We start from the raw sequence: 19,044 nt of genomic DNA on the forward strand, positions 1-19,044 counted from the left end.
CCTAATTAGTGCTTAATTACTTCAAACAGCCAGAAAGAAAATGGCAAGAGGACAGACAGCACATCTTTCCCAGGCTGGTGCCAGGGTACAAACCATGGTGATATTTTTATCCTGATTACTTGAGAGATGGATTGCCAGCAGTGTCTTTTGGACACAGAGCCCAGTGACACTTCAGCAGAAAAGAAAACCTCAAAGGACGTTTCCCATCATTGCCTCGCATTAATTGTGTTGACTCTTTGTATTTTTTTTTTTTTTTTTACATAAAGCACCTGTGCAATTTCTGGAAGGCAGACAGGTAACCAAACCATCAATAAGCTGTCGAGTTTTCATTCCATCCTGCCCAGGTGAAATGAAAAATGACACCCTGCAAATGGTTTTCCTGAAGTTTGCACCGACAGCGCAGAATTCATCTCACTTTGCAAAGACCGTGGCACGGGATGACTCAACTTCACTGCAACACCTGAAACAACTGACTCGTCCACTTCTTTTAACCAATTTTCTGCAGAAGGAGAATAAAATGAACAAGGAAACTGCTGGATTTGGTGGTCAGAAGTCTTGGAATGTGGTTGTCCTTGATGGCCTCCCATTCATGGGCTGTTTGCCAGCAGAAGGTGCTTTTTGCTCTGTGTTGTTCTGGAAAACCAAGGCCAGGCTGGGTTGGGATTTGAAGCAGCCTGGTCCATGGAAAGTGTCCCTGCCCATGGCAGGGGTGGCGCTGGATGAGCTTTAGGAACCCAAAACATCCTGTGATGGATGGGTTCTGTGATTCTGTGATTCTGTGATCACCTTTAGCACCAAAAGGGCCGTCCAGCCCAGGGCAGTGGTGGAGTCCCCATCCCTGGAGGATTAATAAGATGTGGCACTTGTGGACAGGGGTCAGTGGTGGCCTTGGCAGGGCCAGGTTAACAGCTGGACTCAGTGTTCTCAGAGGGCTTTACCAGCCAAAATGATTTTATCATTCTGTAAATGTTTCCAGCTGAAGGTTACCTGAGCAGGGTTAGAGATTTATGTAGAATCCAGGTTTGGTGCTGGTCTATTTTGTATGCATCAATAATTAGGCTGATCCCTAAAATTTCCATTCCTTCCATCTGCTCCTGCAGAAGCAGGAGACAATTTCCTGTTTCCAGCCACAAACCGTTGCCGAGTGCTCTGACGAGCTCAGCTCCAGCCTCTGCCAAGTTTCAGCTGGTGCTCCTGGAACGAGCCTCTCCCTCATGCCGTGACACAGCCTCCTGGAACATCAGCAATCTGTTCCTCTTTCCCCAGCAGATTATTTTGCAGCATGGTGTTGTTGTAGTGCTCAGTGTTACACGTGTAGGACATCGCTGCTGCCTGTGCTACTGCTGGACCCGGCTCAGAACTGGGCTGGGACCAAACCCAGGGGCTGCTCTGCCCACAGGGGTCAAGAGAAGTCAAAACGCTCTTCACTTTGGTGTTTGTGTGTTGATTTTAAAAGCAGAGCTCTGCTTGCAGAGGTGGAGGGAAGGAAGGATCTGACCTCCAGATCACAGTGAGATGTGATGTTCCTAAAAGCTGGATGAAGATGTCCTTAAGAGCGACCTGTCACAAGGGGTCAAGAGCAATCATCAGGCTTTCACCTTGGTGTTTGTGTGATAATTTTAAAAGCAGAGCTCTGCTTGCAGAGGTGAATGGGTGCAGGATCCAGAGCTCTGTTCCAGAGGCATCCAGAGCAGAGTGAGATGTGTCCTGTTAAAGGCAGGATGAAGATATCCTTAAGAGAAATGTGTCACAGGGGGTCAAGAGAAATCCTCAAGTTTCACCTTGGTGTTTGTGTGTTAATTTTAAAAGCAGAGCTCTGCTTGCAGAGGTGGAGGGAGGAAGGATCCAACCTTCGGGTCACAGTGAGATGTGTCCTGTATTGACATCCCTAAAAGCAGGATGAAGATATCCTTAAGAGAAATGTGTCACAGGGGGTCAAGAGAAATCATCAGGATTTCACTTCGGTGCTTGTGTGTTCATTTTAAAAGCAGAGCTCTGCTTGCAGAGGTGGAGGGAGGAATGATCCGACCTCCAGATCACAGTGAGATGTGACATTCCTAAAACCAGGATGAAGATATCTTTAAGAGAAATGTGCTGCAGGGGGTCAAGAGAAATCATCAGGATTTCACTTCGGTGCTTGCGTGATAATTTTAAAAGCAGAGCTCTGCTTGCAGAGGTGGAGGGAGGAGTGATCCAACCTCTGGATCACAGTGAGATGTGTCCTGTATTGACATCCCTAAAAGCAAGATGAAGATATCCTTAAGAGCAACCTGTCACAAGGGGTCAGGAGAAATCATCAGGCTTTCACTTCGGTTCTTGTGTATTAATTTTAAAAGCAGAGCTCTGCTTGCAGAGGTGGATGGGTGCAGGATCCAGAGCTCTGTCCCTGAGGCATCCAACCTCCAGAGCACAGCCAGACGTGCCCCGTGCTGACATCCTTAAGAGAAATGTGTCACTGGCTGCTGTTCCTGCTTCAGGTCTCTCGTGGTTTTATGATTATTAAATTCATCTCTGGGTGCTGAACACACAGCTACAAATTGTTCCCCCCTCTGTGAAAAGCTGCTCCAGGAAGGAGCAGGTCCCTCCCTGGGGTTTGCTCCATGGTGAGCACACCCTGCAGCCACTGCTTCCCAAAGAAATGCCTGTCACCAAACTCCTGAATGCAGTTTGGGGTTGATGTGTAACTCCCTGCTTTGTCCTGCAGCTGAAGAAAGCAGTGATAATGATTTTAGTATGTCTGTAGCGTTTTGAAGGAAAAAAAAATTATTATCAAATGTTTCTTCTCGTGGGCATTTTTATGGTGAAGAGCAAGCAGGTAATGATTTTACAGTTAGGGCCATACTCTGAGATGCACTTTTAGAATCCAAGGAAATGATTACATGTCTAAAGAGGAAGAAGGATTCCTAAGGAACATTTCAGACTCGGTGATATATCTGATGGCCATTCAAACATCATTTTGAAGCGATGTAAACGTGTCCTCGGATCTCACAAACCTGTTAATGCCCATTACAAGCCGAGTGCGTAATTTCTCTTTGTACTTTGGGCATGTTTTGCTGGAACCAGAGGGAAAAGAATGTGTTATCTTTGAAAGACTCTGCCTTTGGGCTGGAATTCGGGTGGTATCAGCTGGAACAAATAAGCTGAGGATGCATTTGCTGCCTCTGCTCGGGTCTCAGGAACGCTCCCAGAAACGCTTTGTGTCAGCAGCTGATGCACTGAAAATCTTGCATGGATTTTTTTTTTCTCTTTTTCTCATAAGAGAATAATTTTTACAAGCTCCAGTGGAGTTCCCTTTGATTGTTATGTTCTACAAAACCTCCACAGTGTTTGCTGTGGGTAGAAGGTGATGACTTGTCCTTTTCAGGAAGGAGTTATTGATGTAAGTGGATGCTGCACTCCAAACACGATTCCTTGGATTTCCACTGTCCCTCTCCATGGACTAGAAGTCATTTAATTTCCATGCCTTGGGCTACAGTCAGCGCCCTGGAAGAATGAGCACAGCAAATATTTCACTGAGCATTAGCCAGAGTGAAAGCAGGAGTGGCTTTGCAGCACCTGCTGCTGCCTGGACAGGATTTTCCTCACTGTGAGCTCAGAGGATGCGTGTGGAGAGCTGTGTCTCTGCTGGTTAATTGTGCAGAAAGGGAAGGTTTAGCCTTTCATGAGGTGCTTTTTCAGTGTGTTTTGCCTCTCTACTGACATCAGCAAGAGCTGGGGCAGGTCCTGAGCTTTTTTTTTTTGGAGTGTGGGGCATCCTGTCCCTCCTGTGCCATCACAGCGTTCGTGGTTTATAGTTTTGTCTGTAAAGTTAACTGCTGTGCCACTCCCCATGGGGGCTGGTCTTCATTTCCCACCCAAATCAATGGAAAATTGGCTCTTTGCACCATCAGGCCTTTCTAGATTTGCAGAATCTTCCCGTATCAAATTGTCACTGCCTGACACCTCGGGAATGAAAGCCGTTGTAAAAACAAAGCTTTCCTTTGCTTTACTCAAATCTGCTCGTTCAAATATTTATTTTGATGGCATGGGCTTTCTGACTGTATTTATTTTAATTTTGTGTGCAGTGAAAAAAAGAGTGGTTGGGGAGAGAAGGCAAAAAGGTTTCTATTATTTGAATTTCTCCACTGCCCCCCTCGCTCCCTTCAGGGTCCCTCGCAGTTCTTGTGTTTGGTTTTCATTTGTTTCCTCCCGTTATCAGCATCCCTTAAGAAAGATATTTCCCAGGGAGCTGTTCTTCTTAGATAACCTAGGGATATTTTTTGTGTTTGAATTATAACTCCAGGCATCTCTGAACAACCTTACATGAAGTCTGTAATAGCTGTAAACGCTCCCTTCCTTCTCCTCCTGCCTCCCTGCTCCGTCAGGACCAGGCTCTGTCACTTCCAGACTTGTCTTAAAAATGCACAGACCAAAGGGAAGACGATGACAAACCACAGCTTTTGTATTTATAGATATTAATAATGGCTGGATGCAGCATTATTGCTTTGGAGTGCTCCGTCACTGCGGATAAACAATTGGTGGAAAAAGAAAACTGGGGGAAAACTCAGGATGCCAGATGCTTTAAGCTGATGCTGAATTCAGTGGTGGTGTGCTGTTTGTGTCTACTATAAGATCAAAAATAGTTTTCTGAGCAAAATATCTTCTTCTTTCTCTTTAAAATATTATTTGCAGGTTGTTTTATGATAAGTCAGTACAAAATGACTTTTCACATGGGCAGACAACCCATGGACAAGGGGGAATGGCTTTCCATATTGGGAAGTGGGAGATGTTCTACTGAACTCAGTGCAACAGCATTTTACCTCAGTTCATTTACAGCAAATATAGTTCTTACCTGAAAATTAATTACAGGGGGTGTGCTGTTAAGAGGCCTGTCAGTTGTCATGGATAAGGCAGGACTTATCTCCTGCTGCCTTCACTGAGGGAGAGACGTGCACTCAATTAAATGGGCTTTGACGGAGCCTCTGAATTATCTCAGGCTCTTCTGTGAACCGTGAAAAGACAGGTCCTTGCAGACAAATAACCCCTGGAGCAGCTCTGGGGGGCTGTGGGAGCCACAGCTACCGGGGCAAGAAGGTGCAGTGTGCAGGAGGCTGAGTGCACAGCACCAGAGCCCACTCAGTTGAGAGTTTGGGTGGATGAGCAAATGGAAAAGTCAAGGTGCTCCAGCACACGAGGTCATCCTGCCCTTCCCTTGGATTTATCCTGACAGCTGTAGAATGGACCCAGCTGGTCGCTTCCTTGCTCAGGTTGGTGTTTTGAACCCTCAGGGTGTGTTGATATCCCACACTGGTGTTGGTAGGGACAGCACCACTTTCTCCCCCTTTTCCTCCAGAAAAAACCTCCAGGTTTTCCTCCAGAAACACTTGGAGAACCAGGACGAGGATGAAGCCCCAGCATGGAAAGGGGGATGCTGAGGGTTTGTGCTGGTGCTGATGAAGTTGGGAAGTCCCTTGAAGTGACATGGCAGGGTGCTGGGTGGGGTTTGGGGTCAGGGCTCTCTCCCCTGTGCACCATCAGGGTTGTGGGGTGGACCTTGGCTTTGGCCCTGGGGTGTTTTAATGGAGATAAAGGTCAGGAAGCAGAAAGCTCTGACCTGGCTGTTGGTTATTCATGCAGCACAAAGGTTGGAGTCACACCTGGGGACAGCATCCAGGGCCACAGGGGTTGTCACCTATGGACTGTACGCTGAACCAGCCCATTCTTCAAGTGATGAGCTGTGTCCCTGATTTTGGAGGGGACTGTGCTCTGAGCAGTAAAACCTGTGAGGATTTATAAACTTCACTGTTTACCCAAAATAGCCTAATGGCCAAGTACCACATCCATGAGATCATTTTAATAACCCCCATTGCATGGCAAGCATTATTTCAAAGGTAATAAACAGCTACGGGCGATAGAAATAGAAATAATTTGATAAATAATGCAATTGCCCGGAGTTGTGGCATGAGGCAAAGTTGCTGTTAGGCTAAAAATTGCTCCAGATATTCCTGCCTAGGAACTCTGGGAAAAGAGGGAACAAATCCACTGCTGAGACTGCAGTCAGGGCTGCCTGGTGCTTCTGCTTTCTGCTCTGCTTCCAGCCCCCCAGCCCAGCACCGAGGAGGAACAATAGGCCATTCATCATGTCAGCTGAAATACACTGTTTTTCACAGGTACATTTAACCTAAATCCTCTCTCAGAAGACGGATTATCTCTTGGAAGAACTCTGGCACCAGTGTCTCTTTTCAATAGCCACGTCACCACTGCCACAAAGGCTCTACATGAAGGGATCAATGGTAGTTTTATCTCAAATTGCACTCAGTGTGTGTTTCTTCCAGCTGACATTCATTTAAATGCTTGCTCTAAGACATCTTTTCTCCCTGTAATAGAAAAAAAGGATAGGACATCCTAAGCATTGTTTCGTGGGAGGGGGATAAAAAAAAAAACACATTTAAAATATTCACTTGGCTAAGCATGAAATATCTCAGCTGCGTGTGTTTAATCAAGAGTGAAAGCAAGGGTAGTTATGCTTGTATTTCATAAATTAAAATGCTAAAATGATTAGATAAGAAAACAAAATACCTTATTCCGTTGCAGCAGTGCTAATGAAACCATTTGAGGGGGGAAAGAAAAAGTCACTTTGTAATTCTGAGCACTTTTCCTCCCAAGAAGCAGCGAGCTGCAATCTGCAGTGCCAGAGCTCTGCCGTGTCCCTTGGGAAGGGGCTGCCATATGCACTGCATTTGTACCCCATTCATATTCCATTCATATCCCACATGTTCCCACCTGCTGGAACAGCAAAAAAGAGAGGCCTGAGGAAGCTGAGAGATGGATTTATTGAGGGATGCCTGCCGTGCCACCTGGGGAATCATTCCCACTGGGAATGTTGGTGCCTGGCCCTGCTCCTCACCCTGCACAGGCTGCAAGGTGCAGGTGAGCTCCAGCCCCCCCTGGCTCTGCAGTGCTGCTGCTTTGCCTCCTGCAGCCTCATAGATTTTCTTAATTAAACTCCAGAGCAAGGTGGATAATGAATATCCCGGTGGATACTGCAAATCTGGGATTTTAAGGGAATATTCTGTCAAAGCAGGCAGGTTTTGGTGATGCAGCCCAGCAGGCAGAGGTCAGATTTCCATGGAAGTGGTTACTGACTCTCAGGTTTGTGATGACTCCAGGACTTGGGCAGATTTCTGCTGTTGTTCTGCTCAATCTCGTTTTCACAGTCAGTGATAAAACTCTTCCTGAGCTCGACAGGACAATTTCTATCTCTAAATGCATATGTTAGTGCCTGAGGAATATTTATCTGCTGCTGGGAATGGTGCCCAGCAGTGGGGAGTGTGCAGTGGGCTCCATGAATCAGACCTGATCCCACCCGGGCTGGAGGTGACACAGTTGGGCTGGAGGTGACACAGCTGGACTGGAGGTGACACAGTTGGCCTGGAGGTGACACAGTTGGACTGGAGGTGACACAGTTGGGCTGGAGGTGACACAGCTGGACTGGAGGTGACACAGTTGGACTGGAGGTGACACAGTTGGACTGGAGGTGACACAGTTGCTGCTGGAGGATTTACAGATCTGCCTGGTGGATCATGAGCTGGGGATAAGCACCAATAGATCAGAGCCCAGGGATTCTGCCCTGCTGTTCCTCCTGGTGCTGCTCCAGCTCTGCCTGAGCTCTCCCATCCCTCCCCAGCTGCTCCTCATGGTGAGTGTTGCTGTGCTGAGCCAGGGGGCTGTGATCCCTCTGGGATGGAGCTCCCAGCCATCCCTGTCCTCTGGCACTGGGAGCTGTCCCTTGTCCTGTCACTGCCTGTCCTTGTCACAGGAGCTGCTCTGGAACCTTTCTTTAGGGTGCTGCAAAGGGTTCAGAGATTCCTCCCACTTGCTGCTGCAGAGGCAGAGTGGAAATGGCTGAGGGAGGCTGGGGAGGAATGTTTGCAGTGATTTTAAAGGTCCTTTGTCCCCAGAAGAGTTTTGATCAAAACACTGACAAGGTCAGTCAGCTCTTGCTGCAGTAGAACTCAATGCCTCAGTTTAGGAAACAAGCAATGCTTTTATCTCCTAATTTTACACCTGTCTGTGCTCTCTGTGGACCCGAAATCTCCAGCTGACAACACAGACCCCCAGATTGTCTCTCACAAATGCTGTGTATAAAATAGATGACCTTTCTTCTATTAGGACACTAAACTATCTTAAACTGTCTTTTTCTCTTTTTTTTTTTTTTTTTCCAAATGGATATTTTATCTTCTTTGATTTTTCACTGATTAGCAGTGACCATGAGCCAGGTGAGCAGCAGGACAGTCCATTAACCTGTGCAAGCAGAGATTTATATTTTTATTTATTGTTACCACTGCTGTTAGTAGAGTCAGGGAACCCAGAACATTTAATAGCAAGTCAGTAGCTCCTTTTTGGAGTTTGTGGTGGTTTGAAGAGGTGCACACTCAGCAGCCAGCACTTTGTTCTGATGTCTGTGTTTATGGGAAATGTGGTTTATTTTTATGACTTCCCAGGCATCTGGTGAGAAAACATTCTGAGGGTGTATTTCAGAGGAGGGAGCACACTGAGCAGTGCTTTATTCATTGTGAACTTTGTGTCTTGGAAGAACTTTCTCACCCAAACTGCTGAAAGTTGTGGCTGAAGGGTTGTTTGCTTTTAAACCAATTAGCAGTTTGGCCTGAAATGAGCCTCTCATCTCCTTTAATGCAGAAAAATCTGCAAATAAAATTTGGGAATTAGCAATACCAGCGAGAGGCCTTCCTCCTTTCTCAGCTAACTGTAACAAATTTCCAAGTGTTCAAATAATTATTTGTTAACTTTTAACACATTGGATTCAGACTGGAGGACAAAACATTGGCTGTAGAAAAGCAGCTTCAGCAAAAAGAGCCACATAACCATGAGGCCTCCTAATCAATGAGTCACAGAGAGGTTTTAATGGTCTGGTTTATCTGGCAAAAATCAGTTCACTTGTACAGTTCTCTGTCACTTTTAATGCTGCTCGTTTCCAGGAGTGTGGAGGGAGTTACTGAGAGACAAAATGAGAATTAAACATTGCTGGGGCTCTCTGGGGAAGGGGTTTGGAGAGCTCAGGGCAGCTCCTCCTCCTGAGCTCTTTGCAAGTTCTTGGGGTTAAAGGATGAGAGTCTGGTCTGAGCTTAGGGAGGGGAGGAAATAAAGTCAGCACAAACTCCCTGAGTGTCGTGGTTTGAAAGCAAAATGAGTGAGAGGCTCCAAGTCAGAGATATAATTTAATAAGAAGAAAGGTAAAAAGGTAAAAATAAAATAAAATCAATGCAATAACACAAAGGAGCACTGGCAGAGTCAGAACACACCCTGAGCAGGGTGGGGGGAGCAGTCCAGGTGAGGGGCTCTTCCTGAAGCAGTGATCCCACAGAAAGGTCTGGGAGCTCTGCTCCTCTGGGAATCCAGTGGCTCAGGGCTGCTTGTCCTGTCCCAAATCCCAGATTCTCTCCAGGTGGGAATGCTTGGCTCCTCCCCCTGGGCATTGGGAGCATCTCCCAATGGGATGAGGAGTCGTGCAGTGGCTCCTTGATGGCCCATTAAACAGAGAGAGCTCCTGGAGGGAGTTCCCTGTGAGTCCTGGGCAAGGCATTGATGGGCCATGAGCAGAAGAGCCCAAAGGAGGGGCCTGGGAAAACACTGCCCCACCTGGTTCCAACAGCTCATGGGGATGGGGATGGAATAAATACTGTGTGTACATCCTACACCACAACCCAGGACACTGAGATGTGCCAAAGCTGGATTGTCTGTCCTGATCCAAAGGGCAATCCCGTCCACATCAACTAAAAACCAGTCTGACACTGGCAATAAAGACAACTGAGAAGGAAACCAATAGCAGGAGAAAGACAGAGACAGAAAAGGCATTAGAATTTGAAATTAAATCTGGCCTCATCAACAGACACAATTAAAATGATCTATGGAAGAGATTAGCCAGTAAATAGCTTTCAGCCATATGGCTGAAAATAAAGCGTAAATAACTAAAAATAAAACCTCAACTGTACAGAAATCATCTCAAACTCCACTTTTCCTGGGTTCCCTGGGGTGGCAGAAGTGGGGAGGGGGGGAAGGAGGGCAGAGCCTGGTGGGGCAGTGCTGGAGCACAGCACTGAGCTTGTCCTGGCTCGCACTGATTGGAATTTTAATGTTTGCCAAGGGCACCTTCAGCTTTCAGCAAGGTCCTGTTGTTCCTGAAAACCTGGAATTGGTAAGAGCAGGAAATAATTCTCGGGGAGCTGCTGGTGCTGCCCAGCTCTGCTGGAGGCCACCCCAGCCCAGGTTTGGTGCAGCAGGAGCCCTGCTCTGTGCCCAGGGAGGGCTGGAGATGACACAAGCAGCTCTGCACTGCTCCTTTCCAATTATTGAGCTGCAGAAACTGCCACAGGAGAGTCTCAGGTTTAAATCTGGTTGTTTCTCACCCGAGATTCCAAAGCTGGTGGTTCGTGTGGGCACGAAGGGAGTGATTTTCCCTCTTGACCTCTGAAGGATTTGGGGTCTGCTGTCTGACTCTGTGTCTCTGTGTTCGGTGTGAGAATGATGAGGAGTCTCAAGGTCTTGGTTTTCTTGGTTTCTCGTGTTGTTTATTATTTCTTATATTACAATTCTCTGTGTCCGGCCAAGGTGTTCACAGCAGCCTGGACACGAGGTGACTCCCCCTGTGATGGGAGGTCACTGCCTCTTATACAGATCACTGTGTACCCATTGTTTACAATCCTGTGCCAATGTCCATCACCTGCACTAACAGGGTCATTTCCACTCTGACCCAATCCGCTGAAACTCCCCTGTGCCCACGTCACTGCAGGAGATGGAGGCCAAGGGAGAAGAAGCACAAAACCTCCATGAGGTGCTGATGTGGAAATGAAAGTAAAGAATATTTTACTCCCTGGAGTAAAGACACGAAAAACTCATGTAAATGATGCTGGCAGTGTTTATGGAGTGTGTCTGGAGAGAGGGCAGGGCTGGGTGGTGCTTACACACGTCACCCTGATTTTTCTTGCTTTCAAGTGTTTGAATTTTCACAGCCTGATTCTCACAGTGCTTGATGTAAACTATGTGTATTTTTAGAAATTATCCATATGTTTTGCATAGTTCTTCTCTTAGAGGAGAACTTGATTGATGGTCAGAGTGACCAATGGAGTCATGAGGTTGTGACCTCCTTGAGCCAATCCTGGCCTCCTGTACAAAGTGTATATAAGCTGATGGAGTCAACTCCATCATTTTTGGAGAAAAATAAAGAAGTTTTTCCAAGTCTGACATGCTGCTGCCTGTGTGGGTCTGCACAATTAGTGACCTCAATGAGTGAGGTGGTCACACACACCAGCCATAATCAATGCACACTCAAAAAGAGGTTTTTATATTGGTTTAAAGAGAAGGGAAATGAAGCTCCTGTGTGTGTTTTCCCTGCAGAATCACCGTGCTGGACGACGGGAGCCTGCGCATCGTCAACGTCACCAAGGCGGACGCGGGGAGTTACACCTGCGTGGCCACCAACCACTTTGGGACAGCCAGCAGCACGGGCAGCCTGGTGGTGAAAGGTGACTGAAACCATTATTGGGGCAGTCTGAGGCACTAACATTTGTGTTCATTGTTCTTCCTCCAGGGCTGAATTTGGGCAGCCTAGTGGCGAAAAGTGACTAAAACCATTGTCATTGGGGCTGTCTGGGGCACTAACTCACATTTGTGTTCATTGCTCCTCCTCCAGGGGTGAATTTGGACAGCCTGGTGGTGAAAGGTGACTAAAATTATTGTCATTGGGGCAGCCTGGGGCACTAACTCACATTTATATCTGGGGCACTAACTTCTGTTTATATCCATTACTCCTCCTCCAGGGTGAATTTGGGCAACCTGGTGGTGAAAACTGAATAAAACCATTGTTATTGGGGCTGTCTGGGGCACCAACTCCTGTTTATATTCATCATTCCTCCTCCAGGGCTGAATTTCAGCCTTTCAGGAATTCCCTGTGGTTTATTCGTGTTCTGTCAAAGGTCATTCCCAAAAGTAAAAGCTGTAATTTGACCAAGATATTTAAGAGAATAATTGGACAATGATATTTAAAGGAATCATTTGGTGAACAATGAGAGGCACTGACAAATGTGTTGGATTAATTTTTGCCCTGCTGATGGGTAGTGAAGTTTCTGATGAATTATTACAGGCCATGAACATACAGGTTATTACCCTTTGACTCACTCTCTATCTCCTCCTTGTTTGGGGAAAAACCTATATTGGATAGCAAATCAAGAAGCATTGATTACAATGTGATAAATCAATCAAAAAGCTCTAATTAATTCTCCCACACATTGGCAGTGATGGATCGTGCTCAGTTAGAGCCTCTCCTTGTCAGCTGTTTCTGAGGTATATAGGAAATATTTAAAATGTTTCAATGAGGGTTTTAATCCATGTTTTTTTATTGTTGGAATATATCCAGAGGTCCCTTCCAACCCCAACTAGTCTGGGATTTTCTGTAGGGAAAGCATGTGGACCCCAAGAATTCTTCAAGTTTGGGGTTGTTTTGAGTCCTTTGTGTGGCATTTGCCCATGTTGATCCCTGAAAACAATAACAGAGACAAGACCAGAGTTAGGGCTCTGTAGGAGCTGATTCTCCCTGTTCCCAATCTGGGTTTTCCTAAGAGGCACCTGCAGCAACAGCCAGGAAAGGGCTGCTCGGGGAGCACGAACATAAAACACTTTATCCATTGTCAAAATTGTGTAAAGGACGTTAAAGGTCATTTTTCCCCCCACTTTCCACTGTCCCAGGCTGCTCCAAGCCCTGTCCAGCCTGGCCTTGGGCACTCCCAGGGATCCAGGGGCATTCCCTGTGATCAGCCCCTGTCTGTCCCAGGGCAAAACTGGGGAGAAAAATGGTAAATCCAGCCCAAATCCCCTTTTTTCCAGGGACAGCAGCAGGATGAGGTTCCAGCCCCAATCCCCTTTTCCAGGGGCAGCAGCAGGATGAGGTTCCAGCCCCAATCCCCGTTTTTTCCAGGGACAGCAGCAGGGTGGGGTTCCAGCCCCAATCCCCTTTTCCAAGGACAGAGGTTCCAGCTGTGCAGCTCCAATTTGGCCACATCTGGAGCTGTCCTGTTTTCCCAAGTGCTGAAAGACCCCAAGGGGGAGAATCAGGGACTTCAATGACTACTTCTCCCACCATAAAAACCCAATTGTTGGGAGCAGGAATAGTGACTGGGCTCTGTTATTCCAGAGTCATGGTTTTATATCTCCTGCATTATCCTCCCTCCCTCCCATGCCCATGGAACATCCTGTAACTCCCAGGAAAACCTCAGTGGTGGTTGTTGTACCTGATCTCTGCCTTCCCCTGCTCCACAAATCCCTTCTCTGTACACTGAGGTTAGAAAGGATTAGTGAGGGGCTTTTTTTTCCCCCTCAGTGCTCTGCTTTGACTCCATTCCATTTGCATTAATGCAGCCACACGTGTGCATGAAGCAGAGAATAAACTCTCAGGCCCGAGATGTGGATATTAACAGCAAACTGAGAAATACAATTTTCAAGTCTGGCCCATAAAAAGTATAAAAGAGCAGAAACTATTCTGAACTCCAAATGAACTGTGTAAAATACTGTATTATAGAGGGAAATGCTTGAGTTTCTCTGCCCTAAGTAAAACAAGTGCGAGTTTGGACAGAAATACGGGTGAATTCCTTATTTTAACTCAGGTTTGTGATGTAATTTAAACAGCCAATGTGGTTTTTGACCTTAAGATGTGCTTGCATTCTTTTCTAATCCTCTTATGTCATTGAGTAAAAAACTGTGAAGGTCAGGACATTTTTTCTAACCTTCCTGTGTTCTTCCATTTATATTGGAATTTTTTTTTTAATTTCCTTTCTCGAGGAGAGATGCCAACAGTGTCAGAGACAGTGCAAGGATGAGAGAAGGAGGAGGAGGAGGAGGGGAGTGTGTTACACCAGAAGCAAAGAGCTTAAAATAACTCTCCTGGCAAACAACCAGAGAGGGATGAATAAATATTCATTTTATGCATGAGTAGACAGTTTAAAAAATATCAAATCCTGACAGGTGCCCATAGGGCTGGGCATTAACATTCTGTTGTCAGGCTGGGTGAACCCCAGTGGTTTTCTCAACCAGAGCAGTTGTGCTTTGGGTTTCTTCTCTTGGCTGGTGCTAAATGAGAACCTCTTGGCCTCCAAGACCTGAAATCTTAAAAACTTGCTTGTACAGTTTGACCTTTAAATTAAAAAGCAGGATTGGGTTTGTAAGGCTGGAGAAGCAGTTCTTTCCAAAGAAGTGTTCAGAGCTCTGTAAAACACAGTGTGTGCTTCCATGTCGGGTATAAATATTAATTTCCCATCTTGTTCCCTCAATTTTTTTTTTCCTGTACTTGAGGCTAAATGTTCAATTCTTCCAACACACAGAAAGATTAGAGGCTCTCTGAGCACCGGGGGGATTAAATGACAAATAGAGCAAACAGACACAGCCTGTACAAAATGAGTTTATTTGTGTTTAACGCAGTGATAGCAACTGGGCTGATACAACAGCAGCAGGCTGGAAGAGGAAACTGATTCCAATAAAATAAAATAAAATAAAATAAAATAAAATAAAATAAAAGCTGTGGATGTGCAGCAATTCCAGTCACGTTGGAGCATCCCTGACAAGGGCAACCTCCAATGGCTTTATTTGCCTGTTTAATTATGATGCACCTTTAACATTTTCCTGCTGCTGTGAGCTCCTCTCATTTTGGGCTGTAAAAACAGGAGAACTTTTGCTGGCTGTAATCTCTATCACTTCAGCAAGGAAAAGAACACAAAGATAATGTCAGGAGGTTATTTTATTTTTTTTTTTCCTCACGCTTGAATAGACTGATAGTCTTGATTTTGTCCAGCACAGTGATTCAAATTATTTCCTATAAAACAGCACATTTTTCATTCCCAGCCTGTTCCTCTGTGTGAACGTTGAAGTGCTGCATTGCAGTTAAAATTGATTAAACACTGTAAATTCTGGCCCATTATCGAGTAACTTTTCAGAGACTTCAGACCTGGAATTCTCGCTGTGTTTGTTCCACAACATTTTCCTTCTGCAGAAAGTGGCAGTGGGATGTGACGGTCCCCTCTTGTCCCCCATGGTTGTCCCTGTTTCAATTTCACTTGATCAGGATTGAAACATCCTTGTTTGGGATTTGTGTCCCTGGGGTTTGGTTTCGGTTTTGGGGTTTTTTTGTCAATCAGTGAATTGCAGTAACTGTGAATTTCACCTGCTGTTCTCAGCTCTGGTGAGTTTGAAGTGACTTTGGAGTGACTGGGATATCAATTCCTTGGAGTGGGGCTTTAAATTTCCCCAAGAGAAAGAATAAATCACACGTTAAGATGTTGAGGGTTTGTTTTTTAACCTGAACAAAGGGAAAATTACAGCAGGTACTGAAATCCACTGACCTGTTTCAGCACTCCAGACCTCCCTGATTCAACATAATCTTAAATTCATGTTGGTTATGCCTCAGCCCTTAAATAAAGAGACCTGGTCAAGTGACACCCGCTGTTAAAAGTATAAAATATGATTTTAAAAAGAGAGGCAGAGTTTAAAGGAATAATCCCAGGGCAGAACTGGAGGGTTGTCCACATTTTCTGGGCTTTTTTCTAATTTTCCTCGATGGGACATGAAATTTTTGTTCAGCTGGTGCCAAAATCAAGATTAAAACTCAACTCTGAAACCATCAGAAGAAGTTTCCTTATTCTTAAATTTTGTTTTAGCATTTGCTGAACACAATTTTTATATGTAATCCATGAATGAATATTCCTTATCAGGTCTAATACGTTTGGGTTTTTTTAAATTTTGTGGAGGAAAAGTCAATTTAGAGTATGAACTTGTACCCCAGAATCTCTAAATCAGGGATTTGTAGGCAAAAAAAAAAAAGCTCAGAGAGCACCATGGAGTTCTGCAGGCTCTGATTTATTCATGAGAACATGTTATGTATTCTCATGTTTAAGAAATGAAACTTATTTCTGAGTTAGGAAAAAACCTTTCCTGACTTTTGAGTCACAAGCAGCAGCGAAGGCTTGATTTTCACAGCTGACAAGGAAAAGCCATAATCTTTGCCCGTGAAATTGCAAAGGAAAATATTCCCCTCTAATTGGACTATTTCCACTGACACCAATTATTTCTAGGAACACAATTAAGGCTCTTTTGCTGGCTTTAAGTAAAATGATGACCCAAAGGCAGGATTATAAATGAGAGTTGTGCATCCAGCCCTGGCAGCTTGAGCTGCACTTTGCTGCATCTCCTGAGTCACCCCTGCCTGGGAAATCCTAAAAATGATGATGGGGCTGGAATCCAGCAGCTGCCTCAGGGTCCTGGCAGCCTGCAGGAGGTTTTCTCCAGGAATGCAAGGTTTAATCAAGAATTTTAGAGTTGCAGGCAACTTCACTGTTCATTCCAGATGATGCTGATCCTCATCACCTTGTGCAGGGGCTCAGGTGGAGTTTCAGCACTGGCAGGTCCATCATCCCCAAGGTTGTTACACCTCGGGCTGGTGAACTCTGGTTTCCTTCCCAGCTCTGTTCAGGTGAGGACTGAGGTGATCAGAAAAACCCCAGAGCCCCGCAAGGAGAATGAAATCACTGTGGATCCTGTCAACATCCCTGTTTTCCTGACAGTTAATTGAGGCCAAAAAGGTTGTGATTATTCTGATGTGACAGGAGTGGCAGAAGGAGCAGATCCCTCCTGTGCTGTTGGGCTTTCCCCTGCCTGGGCAGCTCAGAGACACCTTTGGCTTCTGGTTTTCTGCATGAGAACTGGTCAAACACAGCTGATCCTGCTCTGGGACAGGGACAGGACAGAGGGGACAGCTGGAGATGGGCCAGGGCAGGTTTGGGTTGGATTTTAGGGAAAGGCTCTTCCCCCAGAGGGTGCTGGCACTGCCCAGGCTCCCCTGAGAATGGGAACATTGCAGAGCTCCAGGAGAGCTCAGACACCACTCCAGGGATGCCCAGGGTGGGATTTGGGGTGTCTGTGCAGGGCCAGGAGCTGCACTGGGTGATCTGTGGGTCCCTCCCAGCTCAGGATGTTCCATTGCTCTGTGATTCCCCAACTGAGCAGGGAAAGGTCTGTGACACCCTGAGGATGATGCTGAGGGTCAGAGTGAGCAGCCCTGGCCCCTTTGGGGACTTGGGGACATGTCCTGGCACAGCTTTGTGGCCAAAGCTCAAATCCCAGACCAGTGAATGAACAGCACAGTGAGAGCTCTCAGTTCTTACTGGGGAAAGAAAAAAAAAAAAAAAAAAAAAACAAACCAGTCAGCTGCTGAAAACAAAACCAGTGAATGGCAGAGAGACAGAGAGATGTAAATGAAATCAAATCCCAGCAATAAAATCAAACAGCAGTGCCTTGCTCTTAGGGCTGGCTGAATGAACTAAGTTCAGAGTTTCTTTTTCTCTTGTAAGCACTTACTGCTCATAACAAATAAAACTTGTAAACATAACACAAGTGTTAAGCTTCATTAAATTTGCAGCAGACAATTAATTTTTTTTCCCAGGCAATTCAGAGGTTCTTCTGTAGTACTGATTTAGTTTAATTGAACATATTACCACAAGCAGACAATAAGAAATATATTGAAGATATCCATCTGGCTCCCAGTGCAAACCTCGTGTGTCGTTTGCTGGGGCTGTCACAGCCCTTTTACTAATTGCCTCATTTTGGCTCTTTCACAATCAGTGTGATTTGGCCATTAACATGATAAAAGTCATCTTGGTGAAGAGCTTGATATTAAAAGGCATAGATCTCCTGCCTTGCTCTGGTGCCAGTTCTGGACTCATCCCCAGCACTGCTGGAGTGATGTTTTTCCAAGCAGGAATAGGAAGAGATGGAATCTCAAGGAGCAGATTCTGCAGGTACCTTTGTGCTTGTGATGGAGAGGGTGAAATGTTGCCTCTGGGTTTGGGAAATGCCACAGATCCTCCCCTCCCACCTTCTCCTTTCTCCTCGCTGTCCTTCCAAGCCCCAGCCAACCTTAAAACTGATAATTTCTTGGGTAAATAATGGAATCAACACTACAGCAAGTGCTGGTGCTTGTAGATAGACCTGATTCAGCACATAAAGTGGAAAAAAATATATATTTTTAGAAAATTTCAACCATTATGTCTGAAAAACATGTAGAGGGGAAAAAAAAACCCAGTATTTTTGTTCTGTATTTTTACCTTAAACCCACCATGTATTGCAGGGTCAGCATTATTGCAACCACAGGGAAAAAAATAAATAAATTAGAATAATGCTTTTAAAAGCTCAGCTTGAAAAGCTTTTAAATTCCTTTTGTTTTAGGGATTTTTCTGAGCTCTCCCAAAAAAACCAGGAGGTTTCAGTTCTCCATCCTCAGTAAAAGACTGGGTTGTTTAACTCATCACTGCAGATCATAAATCAGCTGGAAGAGGAGGTGACCTGTGGGTTAAACACAGACCCTTAATGAGACAAAAGCAGGTTAATTAACAGTTTTCATCAACTCACTTCAATTTATTTTAACATGCCGCATTTCAGAAAGGTGAAAATATTTGTCAGTTTTTGAAGGCAAGTGAAAGCCCAGAGTGGTTAAAACAAAGGCAGAGCTGACATTGAAATCCAAGTGAATGCAGAGTGTGTGAGTGTGATTGGACACACATAATAATAAATAAATAACAATATTAATAGATATATATTAATAGAATAATTATATCAATAATAGAATATTAGTAATAATAATTAAATTGATTATTTAATAATTTATATTTTATTTTGCTGTGAGGCCCTGGCACAGGGTGCCCAGAGAAGCTGCTCCATCCCTGGAAGTGTCCAAGGGCAGGTTGGGCAGGGCTTGGAGCAAATTGGGGCAGTGGAAGGTGATTTCTCCCAGCTCAGGATATTCTCTCTCATTCCCAACCTGATATTTGAGTTTCCACCCCTGGGCTCAGAAACCAGGGGCCAAATCTCAAATCCTGCAGCTTTGTCTCTCTCTTGAGCTTTTAGTTGTGTGGAGTTTCCCCTGGCTGGCAGAAAAATGGAACATGACAGTTGCATTTAACATTTTAAGTTTTGCTCAGCATTTACAGGGGATGCAGTCCCACCTCTCTC

At 45.3% G+C, this 19,044-nt stretch overlaps 1 protein-coding gene across 2 annotated transcripts in view; it reads left to right on the forward strand.

Annotated features, from left to right (window-relative positions):
* The window catches only part of LOC310913719 (contactin-4), a 276,613-nt gene that overhangs the window by 234,139 nt on the left and 23,430 nt on the right, over positions 1-19,044 (forward strand). For both annotated transcript variants that reach the window (XM_083869370.1, XM_083869371.1), the window contains one exon: positions 11,395-11,522. In XM_083869370.1, coding sequence (XP_083725496.1) covers positions 11,395-11,522 — 128 coding nt within the window. The remainder of the gene's footprint in view (positions 1-11,394; positions 11,523-19,044) is intronic.

Source organism: Zosterops lateralis (genome assembly GCF_965231275.1).
Source record: "Zosterops lateralis genome assembly, chromosome: 11".
Classification (NCBI taxonomy): Eukaryota; Metazoa; Chordata; class Aves; order Passeriformes; family Zosteropidae; genus Zosterops; species Zosterops lateralis.